The 26,277-nt window shown below is 37.4% G+C and overlaps 1 protein-coding gene across 17 annotated transcripts in view; it reads right to left on the reverse strand.

Annotated features, from left to right (window-relative positions):
• ANKS1A (ankyrin repeat and sterile alpha motif domain containing 1A) overlaps positions 1–26,277 on the reverse strand; it is a 116,879-nt gene that overhangs the window by 85,149 nt on the left and 5,453 nt on the right. For all 17 annotated transcript variants that reach the window (XM_087959826.1, XM_087959824.1, XM_087959816.1 and 14 more), the window contains exon 2: positions 995–1,075. In XM_087959826.1, the coding sequence (XP_087815952.1) occupies positions 995–1,075 (81 nt within the window). The remainder of the gene's footprint in view (positions 1–994; positions 1,076–26,277) is intronic.

Consider the following 26,277-nt stretch of genomic DNA (forward strand, 5'->3'; position numbering starts at 1 on the left):
GCAGACTTTTTTGGGATTTTCCCAGGGTCTCTTATCCATGGGATTTAAAATTATGAGTTTGGTGGTCCCGGAGGTCCAAAAGGTTGGCGATCCCTGCCATAGAAGGCAGAACAGTAAAATAAACTTGAGAAATTAAGGTACTGACTAATGACATAAGATTAAACTTTAAGAGAAAAAAGTGGAGAACAGAGATAGATGCACAGATTTAAAATTGGGTAGCAAAGTAATTAAAGAAATTTTAGGATTTTAGAAAAACCTGTGTTAAATCATGTAAGCTAAATATTATAATAATTTATTAAATATATACGTCACCTAACTGTCAGTGTCTCTGGGCTGCAGAAGTAACAGCTACATTTCAACATTTGTCACCCACTATAACCAATGTATAACAAACATGAGAAAATTAATCTTGAAAATTCTTTTGCCTCTCCTCTTTAAAGAAAAGCTTTCTGAATTGATGAAGATGAACTGAGAAACTGTAGTTACTCTGTATGAGCATGCACATGCATGTATGCTATGATACTCAATTTTATATCTCCATCCCTGGTGATCCAAGTGATGCTGTTGCTGCTCTCTTGCGGTGCCTAGAGGCAGTGGGGGCCTCAATGGGGACAACAATCTTCAGCTGAACCCTGGCAGGACCGAATTGCTTTGGGTTTTCAGAGCTTCAAGATTTGGGACTTTAATTAATTCTGGATGGGCTTGCACTACCCCAGAGGAACCTGATCCGCAACTCGGGGTTTTTCATACACTCATGTCTCCTGCTCAAAGAGGTGGTGGCAGTCACATCTAGAATACCAAAATATCAACATCTCTCAATAAACCCATTTACAATAATATGGCATAGTGCACTGCATATAATCCTGATGATAGTTGAATTCTACTACTTATGGTATTTGAAGGAAGTGTTTGGAAAATGCTACAGGGTTTATTAGTTTTAGCTACTTTAATAGGCTGGTTGTTTAAAAAGTTATTTCAGACACAGGAAACTTACTTGTGCCCATTCAAAGCAGCATGATGCAATGGAGTGTATCCAGTACTGTCAACACAGTTCACATTTGGTCCTCTCCAGATACTGTAAAGCAAAAGTAAATAAATAAATGTTATACATTAAGACACAAAGTATAGTCAGTAAACAGTACCAGGCTGAGGCAGGTTTCCTGTGAACAATACTAAAAAAGCATATTCTGTAATCACAATCTAAGACACAGTATTAACTTGCTACTATCATAAAGAAAGAAAAACTGGTGATCACATAAACAGATGGATTATCCTGATTATATAATCAGTATTTTATTACTGTTTCAATTGTTATTATTATATGTGTAGTAACACTCATCAGGCAATATTCAAGTGAATTGGTCCACAAGTAGCACAAGCTGCAAAGAAGCAATACATACAACAAAGGAAAAAGTAGGGAAGCTAGGTAATTTGTTTTTGTTTCTACTGTATATGTTTATTTAAATGAATCTTTCATCTTCATATTTTTCCAATCTTATAACACAGCTAGTAACCAATGAAAAATGTTCATCGTCATAATAAATGCATTTTTAAGGTCAGATCAATGTGTTTTTCTTTTAAAATGAAAAAAAAAAATCATCATAAAAGCAAGTCATAATACAGAAGGGCTATTTTTAAAACACTAGAAGTCAAATTAATTACCAAACCAGACACATTGGTTTGCATGTATTGTGGGAGTACAGAATTTAGCAATACTACTGGAAATGCTTGGATTAATCTCCATAATAGCAAATGGGTGTGAAATGCACAATACAGTCAAAATGTTGGATATAATTCAAGCATAGTAATATTTGGAAATCTCATATTGTTTTTGCAAATAACTAAATCTTTTTAAAATAAGTAGCACACAAACACAATATTATTACATTTCATAATAATAAGTTTTCAAATCAGGCTTCCTCCCTGAGAAGGTTTTCATTAGATTTATAATAAAATTCACAAAATATATCTGTATAAAGGATAATATAAAGAAACATAAGTTACTGATTCCTATCCTTCAAATTCATGAAGGCAGATTCCTGGAGGTAAAAGAAGCATTATGGTATCTTAAAATCATGCTTTGGCAGGCTCAGTCACTTGATGAGGAGACATGAGCAACATTCACACGAGACTCTCGCAGCAGTCTAATGGAGAATACATTGATTCAATTTTTTGTGAAGTCCTGACACATATTTTATCTTTTATGATTTACTGATTTTACTGTATTTTGTTTGATTGCTGTGAAACTCTGAGTGTCAAGATACAAGTTTAATAAATTCTTATTATAATAGCATTGAAATGTTGCATATTCAAAGGTAAAGATAACCTCAAAATGCCTACATACAAAAATGGCTCAAACTAAGTAAAGTCTTAATTGCATTTTATTAATTGCAGCATAAATCTATTAAAATGTTTCACCTTTTCTATTGTTTTCAGAAATACTTTGAAAATAGTGCTAATAAGAACTATTAGTACTGAGTAATAATTCTCAAATATTACCATGCTTGAATTTAAAACTAACACGAGCACAGATTATTTGCAAGTGATTATGTTGCTCATTTCACGCTTATTTGTTTTCTCATTATTTTACTGCAAAAGAAACAATTATGTAAAGTGGATATGTAAAGTGGAAAAGCATAATGAGTTTGTAATGAGATGATATTTAGTATTCTTATGCCTTCCTTAGTCATCCTTGGTAAAATAAATATCAAGTAGTGTCCACAACTGAGTTTACAAACTATAAGCTCCTTACAAGTTAACAATTCTAAACCACTAGGTAAATAACTCAAAGTGCTTAAGTATAAGCTATTTTTAAAAATTAAGAACAGAATCAAGAACCTCTTTAAAAAGTAACTCCTTTTATCCCCAAGGATATTAAGGAAATATAGTTTATTCATAGTAACAAGACAATTTTAAAGAGAAATGACATTATAAGTACTTTGAGCTCTGAATTACAAAGTTAATTCAGACAAATTCTCATCAGATGAATGAAGATTTAATCAGGTTTCACTGCCAATTACGCTGCTACACACTATGGTACAAATAGTATTTAATAGTCTAGTCTTGTTTGATGTGTGTAATGTTCTAATATTAGCATTTCAATTCTTATAGGATAAAACAAGCATTCCAGAATTCAAGATGTTTTTAACACCATATAAAATGACACCAATATTTTAAAAACAAAATAGGTAATTAGCCCCTCTCTGAGACATAGTATGAGAAAGCTCTTTCCAAACAAACAGAGGTTTAATTATTTTTTGTTTATATTCTTATCTGAAAGATGCAGAATATATATTTAATAATAATTTGGTATTTAATAAGGAAGTGAAGGAAGAAGACAAAGCAAGGGAGGAGGATTAAATTAGATTAATAATTTAAATAACACTATGGGTGGTAAAAAAAATCTCATGGTTGCAACTTATTGTTTTTATAGCCTTATATTTCTTAAGAAACAAAAGTCATCTTAGTAATGAAGATTTCATTTCAGTAATACAATTCTATAACATCTGTTGGATGATACTTATGGAAGGTTACATATATTATTTCTCAAAAAGCCTTCAAAAGAGGTATAACAGTGGCATATATCTATGAATGTATCTTTACTTCAAAGAAGTAAACTTTCAATAATATTGAATTGTGGAATGAATGCTTTTCTTTTTTCAAGAGACCAACTATTTTCCAGTTAAGACAGTTAAGGTTTTATGAGATTTGAGGCTTTTCCATATGTATTCAACATTGGATTTGCCAGGAAACCATTCAGGCACTGAAAAGATCAAGAGGCTTTTTTTTTTTTAGCCAGAGGTTGGTTGACCTTTCATGGATTATTTGAATCTTAATTCTGCCAAATTGGTTTGATGGGTTTGTGTTTTGTTTGCCAATCTGCTCCCTGGCATAAGGAACTTTTGCAGCTTCTGATGACTCTTGAGCTTACTGTTCTCCTCTAGGACAGTTAACCATTTCTGAACTGATATTTTTTAGGAAATGAGCCTAAGAAACTGAAATGAATAGGTATAAAATAGTCCTTGGTTTAAAACTGTAATTAAGCCATGGACATAAATTGTGACAGTCATAAAGCAGGTCACCCACATAACTAACTTGATGTTTTGTGATGGACATCAAGCAAACGCTGCAGTTTTTAAGTGAAAGCTGTGGTCATTAAATAAATCCATTGTTCACCACAGGACATTTTTGCCTTAAACTTGAGAGACAGTTTTCAGCAAAGATGTTGTAAAATGTGACTGCAATCTTTGTTGTAAAAGGTCCATAAATGTGGCCCAGTTGCCAAGCACCCAAAATGTGGTCATGTGACTGCGGGGGAACAACTGTCAGAACTTTGGAACCGGATCATGAGTACCTTTTGGGAGACGGTCTCTGTCATAACTTTGAACAGCTAAGCAGCCGGTTGTAAGTCAAAGACAACCTATAATGAATTTGTAGATTTCACTAACACACTGAAAAAAATACTCAACATTAAGTTCTTATTTCAAATATAAAATGGGTTGCCAAAATATGTACGTTCCTTAACCTTGACCGCTATAGTTGAGGGTTGAGAACTTGTCCTTCATTATCGCCCACATACTGTACTAGTAACAACACAATAGCATTTACATATCAGGGTTGGTACAGAACAGATCAGACCTAGAGAACACACCTTGTCTGTCAGAACTCTGCCCAAAACCCAACTACAGGGACCTAAAGAAAAAGTTCAGGGTAATTATAGTTTTTTTAACCCTAAAATACAAAAAAGAAAAAAGAAACTTTGTAGAAATTTTAAAGCTAGGAGAAATATTTTTTTTTCATTCTTTTACCCAAACAGAAAATGGGAGGAAATGGGAATAGCATATTTGACATATTTCCGTATCTATTGTAGGAAAGTACCATGTTAGGCTATGAAGTCAGCTCATGAAAGCTTAAACCTTTGCATAAAATGTGCTATGGTAGATGAAAAACAGGCAACTAGAATCCCGATTTATTTATTGCCCTATCTAAAGTCAGACTGCCTTGCTATTTCAGCTATAAAATTGCAATATACACAATAGTTATAAAATCAGCATATATTGATATACTCTGTTTAAAAATGTGAATTCATGATAACAACTTGATGATGAATAAGGTAGCTGTGCTACAATATCAAATATTGATCAACCAATTATACTCAAATAAGGTGTAGAAATATATTTATCTTTGAAAAAAGTAGTATAGAATGCTTTTTTCCAGCTGATTTGTGTTGTTCTGTTCTCTTGCAGATTTCAAAGCTAAACTCACAAAACCAGTTTCTTATAATTCCAAAACTTGCTTTGTCTTGTTGAGTAAGGAGGGCAATCACTTTCAGTCTTCTAATCTTTATCCAAATAGATGGCCTCTGTCCTTTACATCCAACTTCAAGTCCTTTTAGTTGAAAGAACAGAAAGTGATTTATCTGACTTTCTTTACAGTGGACAAGAGCCGATGTGCGAAATTGGAACTGAATCATCCTCTTTTTGCATGCAAAAATGGTAATGCCATTGGAACAATCTTATGTTACCAAATATGGCCTGTCCTCAACATAAGAACTGAAATAATACTGTGTAGAAAAATCTTACTGTTGCAGATTTTAGTGACCATGGGAAAGGAAGGGAAATTGCTTCATGTCTAAGGCAGGACTCGTGGTCTCTAGGTTTCTAACCTGATGCCTTAACCATTATAACAAACTGGCTCTTAAAATATATACACTGCTCAAAAAAATAAAGGGAACACTTAAACAACACAATGTAACTCCAAGTCAATCACACTTCTGTGAAATCAAACTGTCCACTTAGGTAGCAACACTGATTGACAATCAATTTCACAAATAGAATAGACAACAGGTGGAAAGCATAGGCAGTTAGCAAGACATCCCCAATAAAGGAGTGGTTCTGCAGGTGGTGACCACAGACCACTTCTCAGTTCCTATGCTTTCTGACTGATGGTTTGGTCACTTTTGAATGCTGGCGGTGCTTTCACTCTAGTGGTAGCATGAGACGGAGTCTACAACCCACACAAGTGGCTCAGGTAGTGCAGCTCATCCAGGATGGCACATCAATGCGAGCTGTGGCAAGAGGTTTGCTCTGTCAGCGTAGTGTCCAGAGCATGGAGGTGCTACCAGGAGACAGGGCAGTATATCAGGAGACGTGGAGGAGGCTGTAGGAGGGCAACAACCCAGCATCAGGACCCCTACCTCCGCCTTTGTGCAAAGAGGGACAGGAAGAGCCTTGCCAGAGCCCTGCAAAATGACCTCCAGAGGGCCACAAATGTGCATGTGGCTGCTCAAACGGTCAGAAATAGACTCCATGAGGGTGGTATGAGGGCCCGACGTCCACAGGTGGGGGTTGTGCTTACAGCCCAACACTGTGCAGGACGTTTGGCATTTGCCAGAGAACACCAAGATTGGCGCCCTGTGCTCTTCACAGATGAAAGCAGGTTCACACTGAGCACATGTGACAGATGTGACAGGGTCTGGAGACACCGTGGAGAAGGTTCTGTTGCCTGCAAAATCCTCCAGCATGACCGGTTTGGCAGTGGGTCAGTAATGGTGTAGGGTGGTATTTCTTTAGGGGGCCGCACAGTCCTTCATGTGTGCGCCAAAGGTAGCCTATGTGCCATTAGGTACCGAGATGAGATCCTCAGACCCTTTGTGAGACCATATGCTGGTGCGGTTGGCCCTGAGTTTCTCCTAATGCAAGACAATGCTAGACCTCATGTGGCTGGAGTGTGTCAGCAGTTCCTGCAAGATGAAGGCATTGATGCTATGGACTGGCCCGCCCGTTCCCCAGACCTGAATCCAATTGAGCACATCTGGGACATCATGTCTCGCTCCATCCACCAACACCACATTGCACCACAGACTGTCCAGGAGTTGGGGGATGCTTTAGTGCAAGTGTGGGAGGAGATTCCTCAGGAGACCATCCGCCACCTCATCAAGAGCATGCCCAGGCATTGTAGGGAGGTCATACAGGCACATGGAGGCTACACACACTACTGAACCTCATTTTGACTTGTTTTAAGGACATTACATCAAAGTTGGATCTGCCTGTAGTGTTTTTTTCCACTTTAATTTTGAGTGTAACTCCAAATCCAGACCTCCATGGGTTGCTAAATTTGATTTCCATTGATAATTTTTGTGTGATTTTGTTGTCAGCACAATCAACTATATAATGAACAAAGTATTTAATAAGAATATTTCATTCATTCAGATCTAGGATGTCTTATTGTTGTGTTCCCTTTATTTTTTTGAGCAGTATAGTTATCATGAGTAATTAACGTTTATAGCTTTATTCTCATATTTACATAGTGTAATTCTTATTTTTTCCTATCAACCACTAGGCCTTATCCACAAACATGCCTTTTCTTTACATTCTCATTTAAACAATTTATGATTCTTTGCTACTGTCTTCTTCTTCACTCATCACTAATTCAAAGAGAAAAGCCTGCATCTGATCTCTGTATCAAAGAGTTTGTGACTGTTCATTAATTCAATTTGTATGGTCCCATCTTAGCAAATGACTCTGGACATCCAACAATATTTAAATAATAAAAACAATTTCTAACAACACAAAAACTAAAATAAAGAGCAGCTGAGAATAATTCACTCATCAGATCACAAGATTAACCAAGGAACAAGTCCCTGTTAAAACTCAAATCTCTAGTTTTGGGCACAAAATTATTCTTTAAGGGATGGTGGGATTCAAAATTTACCACCACCGATTCTGTGGGCACGGCTTGGTGGATGCGGTTTAGTAGTCATGTGATTGGGTGGGCATGGCATCCGCCGCCGCCACCGCTGCTGCATTTGCAGGAGGAGAGGTAGGCGCAAACAGAAAAGGCGGGCAGCCGCAGCCCAAAAGTCCCGCCCCGCCACCTCCTGGTGTTGCCGCCGCCGCCACCACTGCTACATTTGCAGGAGGAGAGGTAGGCGTGAGGCGGGGCGAGGCGAGCAACAGAAAAGGCGGGCAGCCACAGCCCAAAAGTCCCGCCCCGCCACCTCCTGCTGTTGCCGCCGCCACCGCTGCTGCTTCTGCCCCCGCCACTTCGCCACCACCGCCGCTGCTGCTTCTGCCCCCGTTGCCGCTGCCGCCGCTGCTGCATTTGCAGGAGGAGAGGTAGGCGTGAGGCGGGCGAGCTTTCTTCCCCCCCTCCCGCAAAATTTGGGTGGAAAATTAATAAAAAATAAATAATTTGCAGGAGGAGAGGTAGGCGCGAGGTGGGCGAGCTTTCCCCCTCCCCCCCCCCCGCAAAATTTGGCCGGAAAATTATAAAATAAAAAATAAATAATTTTTAATAAATAATTAATAATAAATAATAATTTTATTTATTTTATTATTTTATTAATTTAATTTAATTTAATTTAATTAATTATTTAATTTAATTATGTGTGGCCCAAACCAAATTTTCATCTTCTAATGTGGCCCAGGGAAGGTGAAAGGTTGGACACCCCTGATTTAAATAATAAAAACAATTTCTAACAACACAAAAACTAAAATAAAGAGCAGCTGAGAATAATTCACTCATCAGATCACAAGATTAACCAAGGAACAAGTCCCTGTTAAAACTCAAATCTCTAGTTTTGGGCACAAAATTATTCTTTAAGGGATGGTGGGATTCAAAATTTACCACCACCGATTCTGTGGGCACGGCTTGGTGGATGCGGTTTAGTAGTCATGTGATTGGGTGGGCATGGCAAACTCGATATCACTCACTGCAAGGTGAGGCAGCACCTTGCTGTGAGTGAAGAGTTGGTCACGCCGTCACATAACCGATGCTGCAGAAAAGGCAATTTCCTACGTACCTTACCTCCTCTCCCTTGGGCTGACAAAATAAGGAGATGGAGGAGAAGACTTGCCGAACTTTTCTGCCTCCCTTCGCAGCGGAGCTACTCAGAAGGCAGCTCCTGCGGCCTGCCTATCCCTTTATGGTCCCTCTCCCCCCGCATCGAAGTACCTTAAAGGTCCTGCTGCCTCACGTGTGCAGAAGATGTGAGAAGATGGCGCATGGGCACCACGAGTCCCTCCTGCACCATGAGATGTGTGCACGTTCTGTGTATGCCCAAGAAGGAGAAGACTTGGGAGAACTTTTCTGCCTCCCTCTCTTCTGACACACACTGGCCAGGCAGGTGAGCAGCATCATGTGGGGCAGAAGTGTCCTCCCAGAGCAGGCTCAGCCATGCGGCTTCCCTGAGAAGCCAGAGGAGAATGCTTTCCCATTCTCCCAGGCAGCGCAACCCTGCAGCTTTCCCGCAGCGGGGGGGGGAGCATCCTCCCAGCCAGCACGGCCATGCGGCTTCTCAGCCGGCATTCAGAGGCAAACAGGAAGATTCGGGAAGATCCGGGAAACATGGGAAGCTCTGAATGGAGCCGCATTGCTGTGGCAAAGCAAGACAGGTAAGCCTGGGGACGGGGGACAATGCAGCGGCCTAGGCCGGCCCTGGAGACAACACTCGACCGGGGCTTGTGGTGGCGACGGAGTTAGGTAGGCCGGCAGTCGACTTGACCAAGGTTTGCGCAATCACTCACTCAGGGAGATCAGGGTCACAGTGGAAGGAGGCAGCAATGGTTATGGTGGGCAAAGGCAGGTTAGCAATGGTACAGCGGACAAGATGAGAAGTGACTGGGTGGGGCAGGGCAGGGTGGGACAAGCGGGTGGGAAGAGTGAGGATGGGCAGGTGGGTGGGGGCGAGCAGCAACCGGGCACGGGGCCAGCTGGGGTGATATTTGCCACTTCTATGAACCACTTAAATTTTTCCTTATCAGTTCGCCCAAACCAGTCCAAACTGACTAAATACCACCCCTGCTTTAAGGACTTAAGAAAAACCAGCAGGGTATGGGTCATCCTGATCTCTCAAGGGAGAATGCTTCATAAGGCTGGTGCTATGGCAGAAAAGGAACTTAGGACTGACCAACTAGTATTACTTAGCCAACGGAACTTAAAGCATGTTGATCCTGCCTGATCAGCTCAGGTGGGAGAAACAATTGGGAAGAGACTATGTTGGTGCATACACTATAACTTGCTAGCAAAGTACAATAAACTAATATTTCTGAGACTGTTTAAAAAAACACACTGTTAAGATAAGACAATCTGGAGAGCTAGAACTTGAGCTAGTAATTTGGTATCTAGGAAAGACCATATTTATTGTCAGGCCAAAACTTTGTGAATTGCATGTGCGTATAACTTGGTAGGCTGGCAAATCAAACTTTAGGACCTGGGCCGCATGCGGCCCGTGGGCCGCGGGTTGGACAAGCCTGCTTTAGGGTTTAAAACTTGATAGTTATGCTTGATAGTTATACAAAACAATCTTTCTGGGCATTTCTCACCATTTGATGAGCCAAATCTCTGTGAATTTATTTATTTTATTTCTAATTGTTGCCCCCTACCTGGACATTAACACACTATATGTGCTTACTAATTATAGGCGATGAAAACAATTACTACTGCACACAAATGTAAACCATTTGATCCAAATATGTTTTGAAGGTAAAAACCCAGATATTTGTGCATGCTACAATGCAATTAATAGCTAAAGGAAAAGCCAAATTAAAAATACCAGACTTATCAGGGACTATATGAATGGATAAATTTGTTTTTACTTAAAATCAATCTGCTTACAATAACTCATCTTACTACCAATATTTAGTAACTAGCATATTCTATATAACAACTGAAAAAAGAACCCAGACCAAATTGTATATCAATGCGAAAGAAAGAATCCACCGTATCACCAACAGAACATAGTAATTCAAATTAATAATCCTTTCATTAATACAAACTACATAAGGAAGAGATTATATCATTACAGAGATGAGAAATGCAGATTGAGCTATAAAAGGGACATACACTTCACATACTGTAGCTATAAAGTACAGAGACAGCAAATCCTACTTTTTTTAAATGTAAAAATTATAAACCAGAATTTCTACTTGGATATGCAAATTATTTTTAAAAGACTACCGTAATAGTAAGAATGATCACTATCAAACTGGGAAAAAAGCTAGACATACTACTTCCAAGAAGCACCTCAGACTGCAATCCTATATTCAGACATGCTCAGAAATGTCTTAACATTAACTCAGTTGTATTTGATTCTGAAGAGGTATACTAAAGAAAGTCAGTTTGATATAGTGGTTAAGGCATCAGGCTAGAAAAAGGGAGACCGTGAGTTCTCTCTTAGTCCTAGAAAAGAAGCAATGGCAAACCACTTCTGAAAAATCTTGCCCAAAAAACCTGCAGGGACTTGTTCAAGCGAGCTCTGAGTATCAGACACAACTGAATGGAAGGAAAAGAAAGATACACTGAACTGCACAATTAATATTGGATTTTAGAACTGCAGTTCTAGCCAGTTTAAATGCCTGCAAAAAGGTTTATTTGATGCAAACTTTGTTTTAGTAAAATCAACAAGCAATTTTTTGTTGGGATATAGCAGTGTCATGGGAGTGCATTTCCTCAACATTCTGAACATAATAATGGATTAATTCTTTGCCTCAGTTATTTGTTTGGCTTTTGTTGTCTTACAATCCAGCCCCTTGTTAGTTTGTTCTGCTCCTAAAGATTCAGGCCAGTCAAATATTAAGAATATAGTTTTAAACGTTCAAGCTTCTTTATTTGTTTTTGTCAATTTTTCTGCTGGAAGCTTACTCAGGAATCTGTTTTCACTTCATTATAAAATAATCACTGTGAGGTAGCCATGCAAGACCAAAAACTACAATTTGGATTGTTTCTGATTTAAAAGTTTCTGCTAACAAAACCAATTGTAATTTACTATAAACTCCTCTAGCAGCAGGTTCAAAATATTTTCTCTGGTAAAATTATCTTTCATCCCTTTAAGTGGACAGGGTTCAGGATTATCATCTATGTTAACAGAATTCTGTATCAAAATTCACAATTAACATAGCTAGTTATAAGTAAAGATACACATCATGGAAAATAGTTTTGAGGAAGTACAAAATAAGCTTATTATAAATACAATATTTATAAGATTGGGCCCGAAAATGGATGAGCCAATACTCCAGTTATGAGGTTATTACAAGAACTATTCAAAGTATCTGTCATATCAGATTTAAATTTATTCAGTTAGACTCTGCCTCTTCATATCATATGGAGTTCACTGAGTCACAATCTTGTTTTGTTACCTAGGAAATGTTTAACCCTGTTAGTTCTGATAAAATGGACAGAATCCTTGAGGTGAATTTGGCCCCCTGTGTTTTAGAAACATGTCCACTAGTTAAGGCGTTCCAGAAACAACGTGGTTGGATATATGCAGCAATGAATGCTACTTTGAGGGAGATGTTTTCATCTGTTCTGAAAGAAGCAATTTTTTGTTCTTTTCTGAAGAAACCATTATTTCAGCCAAAAGATTTTGATAAATCCATGCAGATTTGAAACATGGAAATGGGAAGAACTCTTGCACTGTTAGCTTTTCATTTGTGATGGAATTTATGGGAGATGCCACAGGGCTCTACTCTCCCACCATTACTTATCAATATGTAGATGAATTTGCTGGGTAAGATTATCAGGCTCCACAGGGTAATGTATGCCCACCTAAGATGTCTGATCTGCAAGCCGAACTGGCTCCCAATGCTGTTTTGGGTGCAATTGAGGTGCTGATTGACATCTCTTAAACCCTGCATGGCATAGGGCTGGGTTATTTGGAGGACTGTTTCTTTCTGATCATTTCTGCCCAAGAACCAACGAGGGTGGGTTTGGATCCCTTTCTTGAAGCAGTATCATCTAGTTCAAACCAAGAGATGTCCCTTCACTGCCACAGTGCCTGTCCTATGGAACTTCATTCTCCCAAAGATTTAGAGGCTTTGGGAACTTGGCTATATTCTCTCAGGCATTAGGCTGCTAAGTGAGTCCAATGGCTTGGTTGTATAATTATTGAAGTAAAGTTCTTTTTAGGAATCTGACTGCACTGTATTATTAATGTTATCATGCTCTCTATTTAAAAAAAACAACTGTTGAGCTTCATTGCTATACTTTTAATTTTCAGTTAACTGTCCAGAGTCGAGTCATGGAGCAAGATGGATGACCATACAAATTATTTAAATAAATGAACAACCCACATTTTATCAGAAGCTCAAAGCAGTTTATTTAACTGCATAGAAAACATTGGAGGGAGCTAGCTGCACAGATATAGAGAAAAAATATTATTTATCTCCAGTTTGAAGAATATATACCCATATCTCCTTTAGTTCTATGCTTGGCTGTAATTCTGTAGTAATTCTAATATTTATTTGAATTGTACTCACTTCAGCAATTACTACTTTGTATCTTACACAAAAACAACATCTCTGAACTGTTCATCTAAGCACCCAACTTTTCAGGCTTCTACCCAAACCTGATAAAAATTATGGCTCGTTTAAGAGTCATATTAACTTTAATAAAGAAGCTATATTTTTTCATATTCAAGTAGAAGCCTTAATAAAATAGGATAACTTTAGAAAATAATTAGGTACTGGTTGCTCAATCATAACTTTCTAACCATTTTCAAAGCTTGCATAGCCCTAACATTATTATTCATAAAATCTACTGGAAAAACAACCACAGCAATCCAACACTTAAGCAAAATATATTGTTTATACAGTAAGCAGCTCACTATGTTCACAGAACAAATTTAATCTAGTCAGCTACTACTACCTAATCATAGCAATTCACTCTGAGTCTGAAAGGCCATAATCATGCTTAATTGTCTAAGATTTGCCCTTCTGGGGAACACCTCAATCCTACCTGTGTCAGGTAAGCTCTACTGGTAAGAGACTATTGGTAAGGATTACAATACAGTATGACATAAATGGTCCTTCCCTTGTAGCCAAGCAGGCAGCAGTGGAGATAACTTGGATGCTGTAGCTAATTAGGACTTGAAGATTGTTTCATGCTGACCAAGAGCTTGCAGCACTGGAACACTTTCTACAATCATCATTGGTCACAATCTAGTTTTTGCTCAATAGCTGACCAGGTTGTTGGGTTCATGAAACAGACCAGAAAATGGGTGTTTACCAGACACTCTGGTAAAACTATTTCTCTCTTGCCCAGGCCTTTAACTGACTTTATTATACATACTGGAACCCAAACAACACTGCTCAAAAAAATAAAGGGAACACAAAAATAAGACATCCTAGATCTGAATGAATGAAATATTCTTATTAAATACTTTGTTCATTACATAGTTGAATGTGCTGACAACAGAATCACACAAAAATTATCAATGGAAATCAAATTTAGCAACCCATGGAGGTCTGGATTTGGAGTTACACTCAAAATTAAAGTGGAAAAAAACACTACAGGCTGATCCAACTTTGATGTAATGTCCTTAAAACAAGTCAAAATGAGGTTCAGTAGTGTGTGTAGCCTCCATGTGCCTGTATGACCTCCCTACAATGCCTGGGCATGCTCCTGATGAGGTGGCGGATGGTCTCCTGAGGGATCTCCTCCCACACTTGCACTAAAGCATCCCCCAACTCCTGGACAGTCTGTGGTGCAATGTGGCGTTGGTGGATGGAGCGAGACATGATGTCCCAGATGTGCTCAATTGGATTCAGGTCTGGGGAATGGGCGGGCCAGTCCATAGCATCAATGCCTTCGTCTTGCAGGAACTGCTGACACACTCCAGCCACATGAGGTCTAGCATTGTCTTGCATTAGGAGGAACTCAGGGCCAACCACACCAGCATATGGTCTCAACAAAGGGTCTGAGGATCTCATCTCGGTACCTAATGGCAGTCAGGCTACCTCTGGCGAGCACATGGAGGGCTGTGCGGCCCCCTAAAGAAATGCCACCCCACACCATTACTGACCCACTGCCAACTGGTCATGCTGGAGGATGTTGCAGGCAGCAGAACATTCTCCACGGCATCTCCAGACCCTGTCACATCTGTCACATATGCTCAGTGTGAACCTGCTTTCATCTGTGAAGAGCACAGGGCGCCAATCTTGGTGTTCTCTGGCAAATGCCAAACGTCCTGCATGGTGTTGGGCTGTAAGCACAACCCCCACCTGTGGACATCGGGCCCTCATACCACCCTCATGGAGTCTGTTTCTGACCGTTTGAGCAGCCACATGCACATTTGTGGCCCGCTGGAGGTCATTTTGCAGGGCTCTGGCAGGGCTCCTCCTGTCCCTCCTTGCACAAATGCGGAGGTAGCAGTCCTGATGCTAGGTTGTTGCCCTCCTACGGCCTCCTCCATGTCTCCTGATGTACTGGCCTGTCTCCTGGTAGTGCCTCCATGCTCTGGACACTACGCTGACAGACACAGCAAACCTTCTTTCCACAGCTCGCATTGATGTGCCATCCTGGATGAGCTGCACTACCTGAGCCACTTGTGTGGGTTGTAGACTCCGTCTCATGCTACCACTAGAGTGAAAGCACCGCCAGCATTCAAAAGTGACCAGCCATCAGCCAGAAAGCATAGGAACTGAGAAGTGGTCTGTGGTCACCACCTGCAGAACCACTCCTTTATTGGGGATGTCTTGCTAACTGCCTATGCTTTCCACCTGTTGTCTATTCCATTTGCACAACAGCATGTGAAATTGATTGTCAATCAGTGTTGCTACCTAAGTGGACAGTTTGATTTCACAGAAGTGTGATTGACTTGGAGTTACACTGTGTTATTTAAGTGTTCCCTTTATTTTTTTGAGCAGTGTATATATTCTAATGATAACAATAAAAAATATTACTTCAAACAGAAGTATGAATGAATATTCTTTTTTTCTGAGTAGAAGTTATTTTGAGGAACATTTATTCCTTCTAGATATGAACCATTCCCTCATGCCAACATTTTGCATATCTTAAAAATTTGTCCCTAAACTTTCAAATATTTAGTACATCTTATTGAAAGTTATAAAACCTCAATCACTTGCTATAAAATCTTTTGACCTTTATGTGCAATATACAGGTATTGTACTTCTTTTTCTCTGTCAAATATGATTGTCTTTGGCCTTGACACATTGATTTTCAAATCTATATTATTTGTTGAATCATGCAATTTAATGTTCATTGCAAATTGTTTGGTTCTTAGGCACATAATCTGTACATAAAGATGCATACAGGTAGTCCTTGACTTACTAGCAAAATTCAGACTGGAATGTCTGTCACCAAGTAGTACAGTTAAGCCAGTCACGCTAAGCCTTTTTTCTGCTGCAGTCAAGTGACGGTTATTAAGCAAATCTGGTTTCCTCTATTGACTGCTTGCTGGAAGCCACCCACGAGGTTGCAAATGGCTATCACATAACTCCCGGATGCTGCAACTGCATGCCAGTTGTCAAGCACCTGCATTTTGATTATGTAACTGCAGGGACCCAATGATAGTCGTAAGTACGAAGACCAATTGTAAGTCTCTTTTTTCAATAATATCTTCACTTTGAATGATAAAAGTTGAGGACTACTTTATATTCCCAACCAATACAGCTTTAGTATTACCACAGGCATTCCCCATATTTTCATCCATAACTACATTAAACATCAAAAAGACATTACACATTTTACTCTGTGCTTAATGTTATTTGCAAACATTCTGTTCTTTCATATGCTTTACTAACATTATACATTACCCTTGCATAATTCATAACCAATCTTCAACTGTATGTTGATTCAAAACATACCATAATTCTAACCTTTTCATTTTATTAGACATTTTATCTCAACCAGCAAATCTGTAATAAACTTGCCCAGCATAAAACTGAAATGCACTCCCATTTTACTAATAAACACTTCTCATATGCTTTCCATTACAATTCTGTCAAATGCTTTCCAAGGCAAACTTAATAAACTAATTCCTTTAATAGAAGTTAACTTACTCTCATTATCTTTCTGTTCATAGAAGGGAACAAAAAAAGCGTTCTTATAATCATCAGATGCAGATAAAATCTTCACAAACATTAAAATAAGATGTACAGTCACTCCATAAGCAAGCTACATACACAATTTAACATCTCTACAGTTACATCATCTGCACCTTTGTAGTCTTGCCAATTTTCCACGTTCTCACCACTGGTGTGATTTCCTTTACCTCATTTATAGCATTTCTTTCCATTCCATTGCTCAGCATCCCATATCATTCCCATACACATTTCTAAAATATTCTTTGCACCATTCCCCCACTTCAGTTTTATATCAGCTCATTTCAACACCTTCATGTTTAATTACACCTGTTCTGGTGAAAGCACAAAAGCCCATATCAATCATGCTTTTTAGATTCATTTCTTTGCTTGGTGTATACATGAATAGATTTGTCAGACATATATTTTTCTAAGCAAATTAGATAAATTAATTGATTATGTAGCATCAAATTTGTGTCAAAGAACCTCTTTATCCAAATTGGCATATAAGTCACCAACTGTGCACCCATTGCCACTGTAATCAAATCCACCAACCCTGCTGCTGGGCATTCTCCTTTTTTCTCTTTCTTCCATTCTAACCAGATATTCACTTAAAAAAACTATTATTATTTATATTGGGTCTTTGTCCTACCCTCATGTCATATTCACATCTATTCAGTCACATCATTTAATGGAAAGAATTGCAAAATTCTTCCAGAGCTCATATGTAATTATTTCATTATCAGTCATCATTCCCATGCAAATATCATCAAGCTGTGAAATGTACCTTTCACTTGTACCCATTACCACCTAAGCCAATTCATACATTTAGCTCTCATTCATACAGGCATACCTTGTTTCATTGCAGTTTGCTTTATTGCTCTTTGTAGATAAAAGACCCTCCACTACAAAAACAATAACTTGTTGAAGATTCAAATTAGCATTTGTAGCAGTAAACTATTTTTAATTAAGACATGTACATTGTTTTACTTAAACACAAAGCTATTAGACACTTAATAGAGTATAATGTTCCATAAACATAACTTTTATATATACTGGGAATTTTTTGAAAAAATGTGTATCTTGCTTTATCGCGGTATTTGCTTTATTGTGGAGGCCTGAATCAAACCTATGATATCACTCAGGTATGCCTGTAATTAAAACTACAGCTTTGCTTCCATTCATTAATTCTACTACACAACTTTAGACTATCGCTGTTCAGATCCATATCTTTTCCATTTGTTTTACTTTCAATAAGCAGTGTACTTATTTTTCCTTGTTTCATTTCCTTCATTAAATCATGCTATCATTCTTACATATCTCTTACATTCCAAGCTAAAATGTTCCATATGGAATTGTCATCAACTATAGCATGACTTTACAGAAATTATAAAGTAAATGTAAAAGCCTGCCAGTAATTTAGGAACTTTTCAATATTTACATATAAAATAATTATGAATTGCTCCTTATTAACAGGAGATGGATATCAAAGTAGCCAATAAACATCACTGTGTGGACAGTTATGTGTGCCTGTATTCTATAAGCTACAATGTCTGTCAGTTTGCTTTTGGGCACAATTCAAGGTGCTGGTTTTGACCTGTAAAGCTCTGCATGGAATGGGGCCAGGCTATCTGAGGGACTACCTCTTCCCCATTACATCTACCATCCCAGCAGGTCCAGGAGGAGGGGTTAAGGGTCCCCCCCTAAGGTACTAACTCCATCCCTAGTAACTTCTGGAAAGTTCTTTAAACTTTTCCCAGTATTTTCTAACTAGCTTGGGAATCCCATTAGGAGTCTGCAAGATGATTTATATCTAGTTAGTAGTTATTTTCCCACAAATCTTCCTTTTTATTTAAATTTATTTTTCCTGATGGTCAGGATATTGTTTAATTGTTAGTGGTTGTTGTTCATAGGCACACTGAGTGAGATGGATAGGCGTGCAAATTTGCTGAATAAATAAACATGATATTTCTTAATATTTTACAGTCCAAACGGAACAAAAACAAAAATAAAATACTCATAAATAAAACAAACAATGTACAATTAAAGTTAACCAGGTAACAAACATCTTTACTCCCAAAAATATTAACTAAATAAAAATATAGCATACCATCAACTTCCTGTTTTGAGCTTCCCCAAAGACAGACCGCTGACTGCGATCGTGCGTGGCTTTGGTTCGTGCTTCGGTATCGGAGAGCCCCAATCCTTTGGATTCGGCACAGAAGCTACCTTGTAGGGTGGCGGAGGAAGGGGAGACCGTCAGCTGGGTAGAGGGGAGTCGCAAATCTCCTCCCCGGCTTGGCAATTGCTCCCTCCCGAAGATGCCTGAAGCAGTGGTCTAAAATGGCCACCCTGAAGGGGAAGATTAGACTGGAATAAGATTGCACAGGAGAGAGAGAAAGAAGCGAACAGCAGGAGGAATGGGACGATATAATCAAATGGAAGATACCCCCAGGATTAACATTTCAAAGAATCTTTAAGAAAGGATCTAAGCGGTGAAGAGAAAGAGAAAAAAAAAAAGATGTGAATTGCTTTTGATAGCATCGGGGCTTCAGAACCACAAAAGGTAGAAGCTGGAGTAGGAACTATATAATCAACTTGGATAAGTATACTTTGATTTTATATTGGCACTAATAAAGCTGAACTATAGACTGTTAAAGAAGAAATTTAATATCAACTGGGTTTGATCTTTTTCTTGTTGGAAAATTGTGGTTTAAAAAGCTCTGAATAATAGAAAAGAAAAAAGAAAAGAGGGAGTGAAGACTTAGCATAATAAAGAGTGCCACAGACAAGTAATGGAACTGTTTTAACAGGTGAGTTATTTGATCCCAATGCCCAGCTCCAATCAATTATCCAGAGCTGTTGTAATTTCTGAACATTTCTGAAAAGCAGCCCACAGAAATCCCAAATGGGCTGGAATAAAGACATATATGAATATTCCCAGCTCAGACAGCTCTCAGAATGCCTTTGGCATAGTAGCTCTAATTGTGCATGTAAACACCTTATCAAATCTGAGGATGCAGGTTTCAATACTAATCTAGGAGAGAGGCAAACAACTTTTTCAAGCAATAAGTACCCCTACACAATTTGGCATGATATTTCAAGTTGTAAAATAAATAGCTTTAGAATGCAGGAAATTTCATATGAAAACAGAGACTTTACAAGATTGGGCTTCTTAAATCTTACCCCATTTTTAGATATCAGCACCATCTAAGAGCTCTATGTTGTTCAATTAGGAATGCGCCAAAAATCAAAGATGAATGTTCAAAGGGAGTATAACTGCATAACGTTGAATTGCCTACCAAATGACCACTTACAGGTTTCAATAGTTAAATCTCATCCAGTCTACCACATTCAATATAAATTTATATGAAACAGCTATTTTAAATGTTTTATCATAAACTTCAATTCAGTGTCTAAAATACTGGCTCAATGAAATGCTCCCTCCCAGATGGCACAAGTATTATTTAGCCAAATGACTAGAGACAACTGACACTCAAGATTGTCAATTATGTTGGGAGAAAATCAAGAAACAATGTTATTTGAAAATTCCAGTTTGGTTATCAACTATTGAAGCCTTTTCTTATCCTATAACTTATAAGAAGGAACAAACAGTTAGATATGGGGAATTACTAGATGAAAAGGGTGAACTTAAAACGATGCAAAATTTAGAAGAACAAGGTATAAAGATGAATTGGTTTTCATATGCGTAAATACATTCAAGGTATCTTAAAGATTCCAAAATGGAAGGATTTTATGACAAAATGACTGATTTAGATAGGATTTTGACAGGTACTGATGAAAAAGTGATTAAAAATTATATAATTATTTGTTGGAAATTAAATTGGAGGATGAACAAGTTAAAGAAACGATGATTGCTTGGGGGAAGAATTTTGGATATGGGATTGACTTAGAGAAATGGCAAAAGTTGTGGTCTCAAAATTATAAAATGACAATGTCAACAGCATATAAAGAAAATTTGTATAAGATGTTTTACAGGTGGCATTTTCCCCGACAAGAATAGCAAGAATGTTCAAGAATAAATCTGAAAAGTGCTGGAAATGTCATCAGATACCTGGTTCATATTACCATATGTGGTGGACTTGTGAGGATGCTAGAAAATATTGGACTAGAATCCGCATATGGTTGGAAAAATGACAAAGAAACATATAGATTTGAAACCAGAGATTTTTTTATTGGGAATCTTACCTGATACATATAATAAAAACTTGAAGTATTTGATTGTAAATGTGTTAACAGCGGCTAGGATTGTATTTGCTAAAAATTGGAAGAGTGAGAAAATACCAGCAGAGGAAGAAATCATTAAAAAATATTGGAATGTGCTGAAATGAGTAGATTGACATTTGAAATTAGAGAACAAGAAGATAAACAATTTTATGAAGTTTGGGATCTTTTTATCAATGGTTAGATAATACAATATAATAATAGAATGTTTAGAAATTTAGGAAATAATGAATATACACTTTTTCTTGGTTTTGATAATATTTTTAGAATATTTTATTAAGATAGATTTGGTATGATTTTATGAATTGTTATAAAATAAATTAACTAAATTATAGTTATCTCGCTTAAGTATGAATTAGTAAAATTATAGTCAAATGATTGTTTAATAATGATATTAGGATATATAATTGTTGATTGATAATATGAGTTATTATGTGATATAATTATTATGATGACTATGAATGGATGCACAAAAAGGAGTGGTGAACCAACCGATACACTGTCTGTAAATTTATGAAGGATGATGATGTTTTTATGTTATGTCTTATGTTATGTTTTTGTGTTTTTGTTTGTTGTTAAAATCAATAAAACTTTTACAAAAAAAAAAAAAAAAGATTGTCAATTATGTTAGACATGTTCAGAAGAAACTGCTCCATATCAATAATTTTGATAATTCCTGACATCAACGATTTTAATCCTATTGCATTTCCTGATGCTTATCATAAACTATAGTAAATGAACTAGATGCAAGCAAAACCACAGCAATGAAGATGTGTTCCTTTTAGTATATGGACACAGTTAAAATATATTGGTCAAATCATTACCTTGTCAGCACCACCACTACACAGGTTTCATACCCCCTCCTCTTCCTTCACTTAGCAACACATTTCAAATCATAATTTGGAGGCAGTTTATATAGTTAGTCATAATTACTGTCTGCCCAAATGTCACAGCAAGCTAATGTTTTGAATAAATTAAAGAAGAAAAAAAGAATATATGCTTGATTGGAAGGAAGTTGGGGAGAAGATGAATGTATTCATGATACCAAGCCCTACCTATGTCATTAATAATTATATTCTGATGAATGTCTAGTTTGTACACCCGAAATGGCATTGAGATTGAAAGACTGTCCAAATTATTTTAGATTTCTGCCATCAAAAACAAGACTTTGCCAAGCTACTGGCCTCCTCCACTCAAAGTAAGAATTAAGGTTTAACAGTTAATAAAAATGGGATGTTTCTCATTTCAGAATTATTAAAAATTCAAATTATGAATATAAATTTTCTAAAAAAATATATTTCTGACCTATTACAAGTTACAAATGGAAGTCTGTTTTTTATGTCACAAAGTTCTTACATTTTTCATAAACTGGCAATCACTGTTTGCAGCCTGCAAATACAGAAATCTTAACATAGTAAAGAATAATGTAAATGTAAGCGAGGCACAAATAGATCAGTCCACAACCAACACTTATATATTTCTCACAGCTAAGAAAGGCTTGTCCTACTTAACAGTTGTTTGCTACACAGGGTGTGGAATCAGACAAGCCAACTGAGTGAGAAGTCATAATTAATTGCAATATTACCAAACACAGATTAAAAAATAAAGCAGGATTGTTATTATAAACTTTACAAGTGGAATCTTCAATGCCTTGTTTAATGTTGATCTTGGTTTATGTAGTATTTCCTCCCTAAAAGTTATAAAACTTCATATCGCTTCTGAGTATGTTCGATAATTTGTAGCACTGTTTTTTTCCTCTCTTCTAGCTTTTATCTCCATATGTTTTGAATTTCTGTAAAACCTAATGGTATCTGTCTCACTCACATAAGTAGATGGATACTTTCATATACAGATATTCTGATAATGCATGAAAAAGCAAGAATAGACAAGGTCTCCACTAGACAATACTGGAAATAACTCCCTGCCCCCTGAACGTTTGCAAAAGTTTGCAACTTGAAGTCTTCCTGCACTTGAAGCTCCGGTTAGAACAGCAGGCAGAGGTCATATCCAAGGATGTCTTTGCTTTATCCAGTTTCAGCTGAAATACCAACTGCTGATAAACCTTTTGATTTGGGTCTAGAAGGCTAACCACCAGACTAGGATTGTACTCATTCATAGTACATGCTCCTCTTATAAGTTAAAAAAAAAGTTGGCTTATGTGGAGAAGAGCAAGATAATTTTCTTTATTTAAATAACATTGCACAAAAATATGTCCAAAGTTTATCAGTGATGCTTACTTGTGGGAGATATCAGGACTGTATGATCCGTCTGTATGCTTGTTTGTTGGTAAGTCTTGTACAAACTGGATTTATAGAACCTACAGCTTCCACATTATGTTATATTCATTCTCAGGAAGGTCCCTTGTCAGGTTCTCCTTCTCTCTCGCCATCCCCCTTTTTGTGCTATCTTATGTTGCTTTAGGTTGAGGGATGCTGCAATGTATAATTATTTCATTGCTCTTAAATGGAAGTAAAATGAAAACAATCATTTAACACTCAGTAATCAAGTAAAACATTATTAAAAGGAAGGCCATTTAGAGTCTTATTGAATTGAATGTATAAGTCTCATGGGAGGGAAGAAAATCAAGTCTGATGCCTTAAAAACTTACCTAAGCCAAAATAGTTTTTTTTTAATATTTAGATAAAAATTTAGAAAATCTTCCAGCTACAGTAATTCTCAAACAAGTATCTTACTGAAATCATCACCAGAGAAGACACAGATTTATTGCCATGATGGACTGAAGGCAGATGGGCTTAAAAGTAGAAGTCTTTTCCCTATACAGTATTTCTCTCAGGACCCCATCCCACTTTTTAAAATAATGGAGGACATCAAAGAGCTTTTATTTGTATGGGTGTTATCATTATTTATTGTATTTTAAAATTAAAGGCTGTTGTAGTTGCTACTCTTTGTCATAATCATTTAATGGGATTTTAATACTATGTTATTTTTCAACATGGCCTGGCAAATAATTTTGATTTTGTGAACCCCTCGGAAGGTCTGGGGTGGGTCGGGGTGGAGGGTTATGATTATATATAAAAAGAGATAATCAACTGAAGTAATTGTATTTCAGATAGGAATTATACAAATATTTCAATTTTTGGTTGCCATTCAATATATTCAGAAATTCTAAAAAGTGGAATATATTACATTCCTTAAAACAATCTTCATTGAGCTAGACGTTCTCCACATGTCAAGAGCTGAAAATTGCTGAGCTGAAGTCCACATATTTGGATAGAGTCCAAGACAGGAAGTCTGCTTTAAAGTGATGCCATTGAAAACAGTATCCCTGTGGTGTACTCTCCAATTTTCAAGTATAACATTTAAAACATCTTACCATATGGATGTCTGATATCACATCAGTCTCTATGCTCCAATTCTTTGTTCCAAGAATTTGTACACTGTGCTATCTTTTTAATTACAATCATCAATAGGTGTACAGAGAACTCATCAAACAGATGCCATGTTTAAGTTTATTGGATTAATTCATGCTAAAGGTAGACGTGTTCCAGCTCTAAAGTTCTGCTCAAGGACATTTCTTTAATTTTTTTAAACTTATCCTTTCCCCCTTTAAACCGTTTAAGCTTCTTGGTTCCCTGGTTCCTGTAGAACTCATCATCTTCACTCACAAATATTTATCCAAATATTAACCTAATCCAGTGGGACTGTCTTAAAACATTGCCTTTGGAGGAATAAGGCTTCTAAGATTCTCTGACTTTTTAAATACTTGGGTATTTGCATCTATTTTATATAGCTTATTTCCTGCTTAGTTACAATTAAAAGAAAAAAAGAAAAAGAAAAGTAGTTTTGCAAATTATTTACCAATTGAAGGGGAAAGGCTATTTTTTGTGTACCTTGACACATGCATACATTTAAATGACCAACCAACCAATTTCTCTCTCTCTCTGTTTCTCTGTCCCTCCCTCCTTCTCCATGATTGGTGACTTAAAACTGAGTCGGAATGGCAAAACTGACCTAATATTATATATATTGTAGGCAAATTTGTATGTTATTAAACTTATAGGACTTTTAGAAAAATTGGAATCGTTTAGCATCGTGGGTGGGTGGGTGTCCATCTCACTGCCATCTTGTGTGCTCTCCATACAGAGAATATGACCTGCAAGTTGTAGTCTTCTCTGTGCTACAATGTTATGTAATTTGCAAGAAAAATTCTTTTGAAGGACTTCTCCATTAATAACATGGTCAAAATAGCAAATCTTTAGGATACAGTGAAGGCATCTTTGTCGGAAGACATCGAGTCTCTTGTTAATACTCGCTGATGCCTTCCAGATGTCTCTGGCATAAATCGCTGTCAGAATCACTATATTTTATTTATCCTCTAGAAAACAGCTGTTGCTTTTCCAGTGTGGTACTTGATGTCCATCTCTGAATCTCCATTTCAGGCGATTACACTATCCAAATAGGTAAACCTTTTTATTTCCTTAAGTTGCTGTGATCCAAGTGTGATTCCCCATGTCTATGCGGTGGATCTCACATTCATGATTTCTGAATTTTCGGCACTTATCCTGAGGCCAATTTTGATTGCTCCTTCATCTTAAGACAGTTGTCATCTGTACTTTCATCTCATCTTCTTCAAGTAAGAGAGATATCTTAACATAGGGGTGTCAACCTCACCTCGTCATGGCGGTGTCACATGACGTATCCGGACTTTTCCCCCTTTGCTAAACTGGGCGTGGCCAGGGCATGACACCTCTGGTCCAGGGGACAGGAGTTTGACAACCTTGCCTTAACATATCAAGATGACACTAATTTAGAAAAGGTCACTCTAAGTCATATATCCTTTTCTTTAAAAAGAAGTTAAATAATTCTTTTATTAATGTCAATGTAGAATATTCACCCAACTCTACAGACTTTGGAAAATACAGACATGCTTTCTTAATACCAGTAGTTTTAAAAAGCGTTTAGTAAATCTTTAAAATGAGCATGTTATGTTTAAAATAATAATGGGTATCAAACAGGTTATCCAGAGGGAAATATAGTTCCTTTTACATCCTCCATCTCTAATCTACAGAGATGGCCTTAACTGGCCATCCTGCTTAATGGCCAGCGGGAGACTGTACCCTCTCTCCACCCTACAGATGCTGGGCACTACTGGCATCTGACTCAGGCAGTCAGCAGAGTAACATTAAAAGAAGAAGAAGAACTGTACTTATGTTAATATTGAGCCAAGCATTCAAAAGGGATGCTTCCTGGG

This window comes from Notechis scutatus, chromosome 3, assembly GCF_049901735.1.
Source record: "Notechis scutatus isolate UNSWTSFEM ecotype Mainland chromosome 3, rNotScu1.2, whole genome shotgun sequence".
NCBI lineage: Eukaryota > Metazoa > Chordata > Lepidosauria > Squamata > Elapidae > Notechis > Notechis scutatus.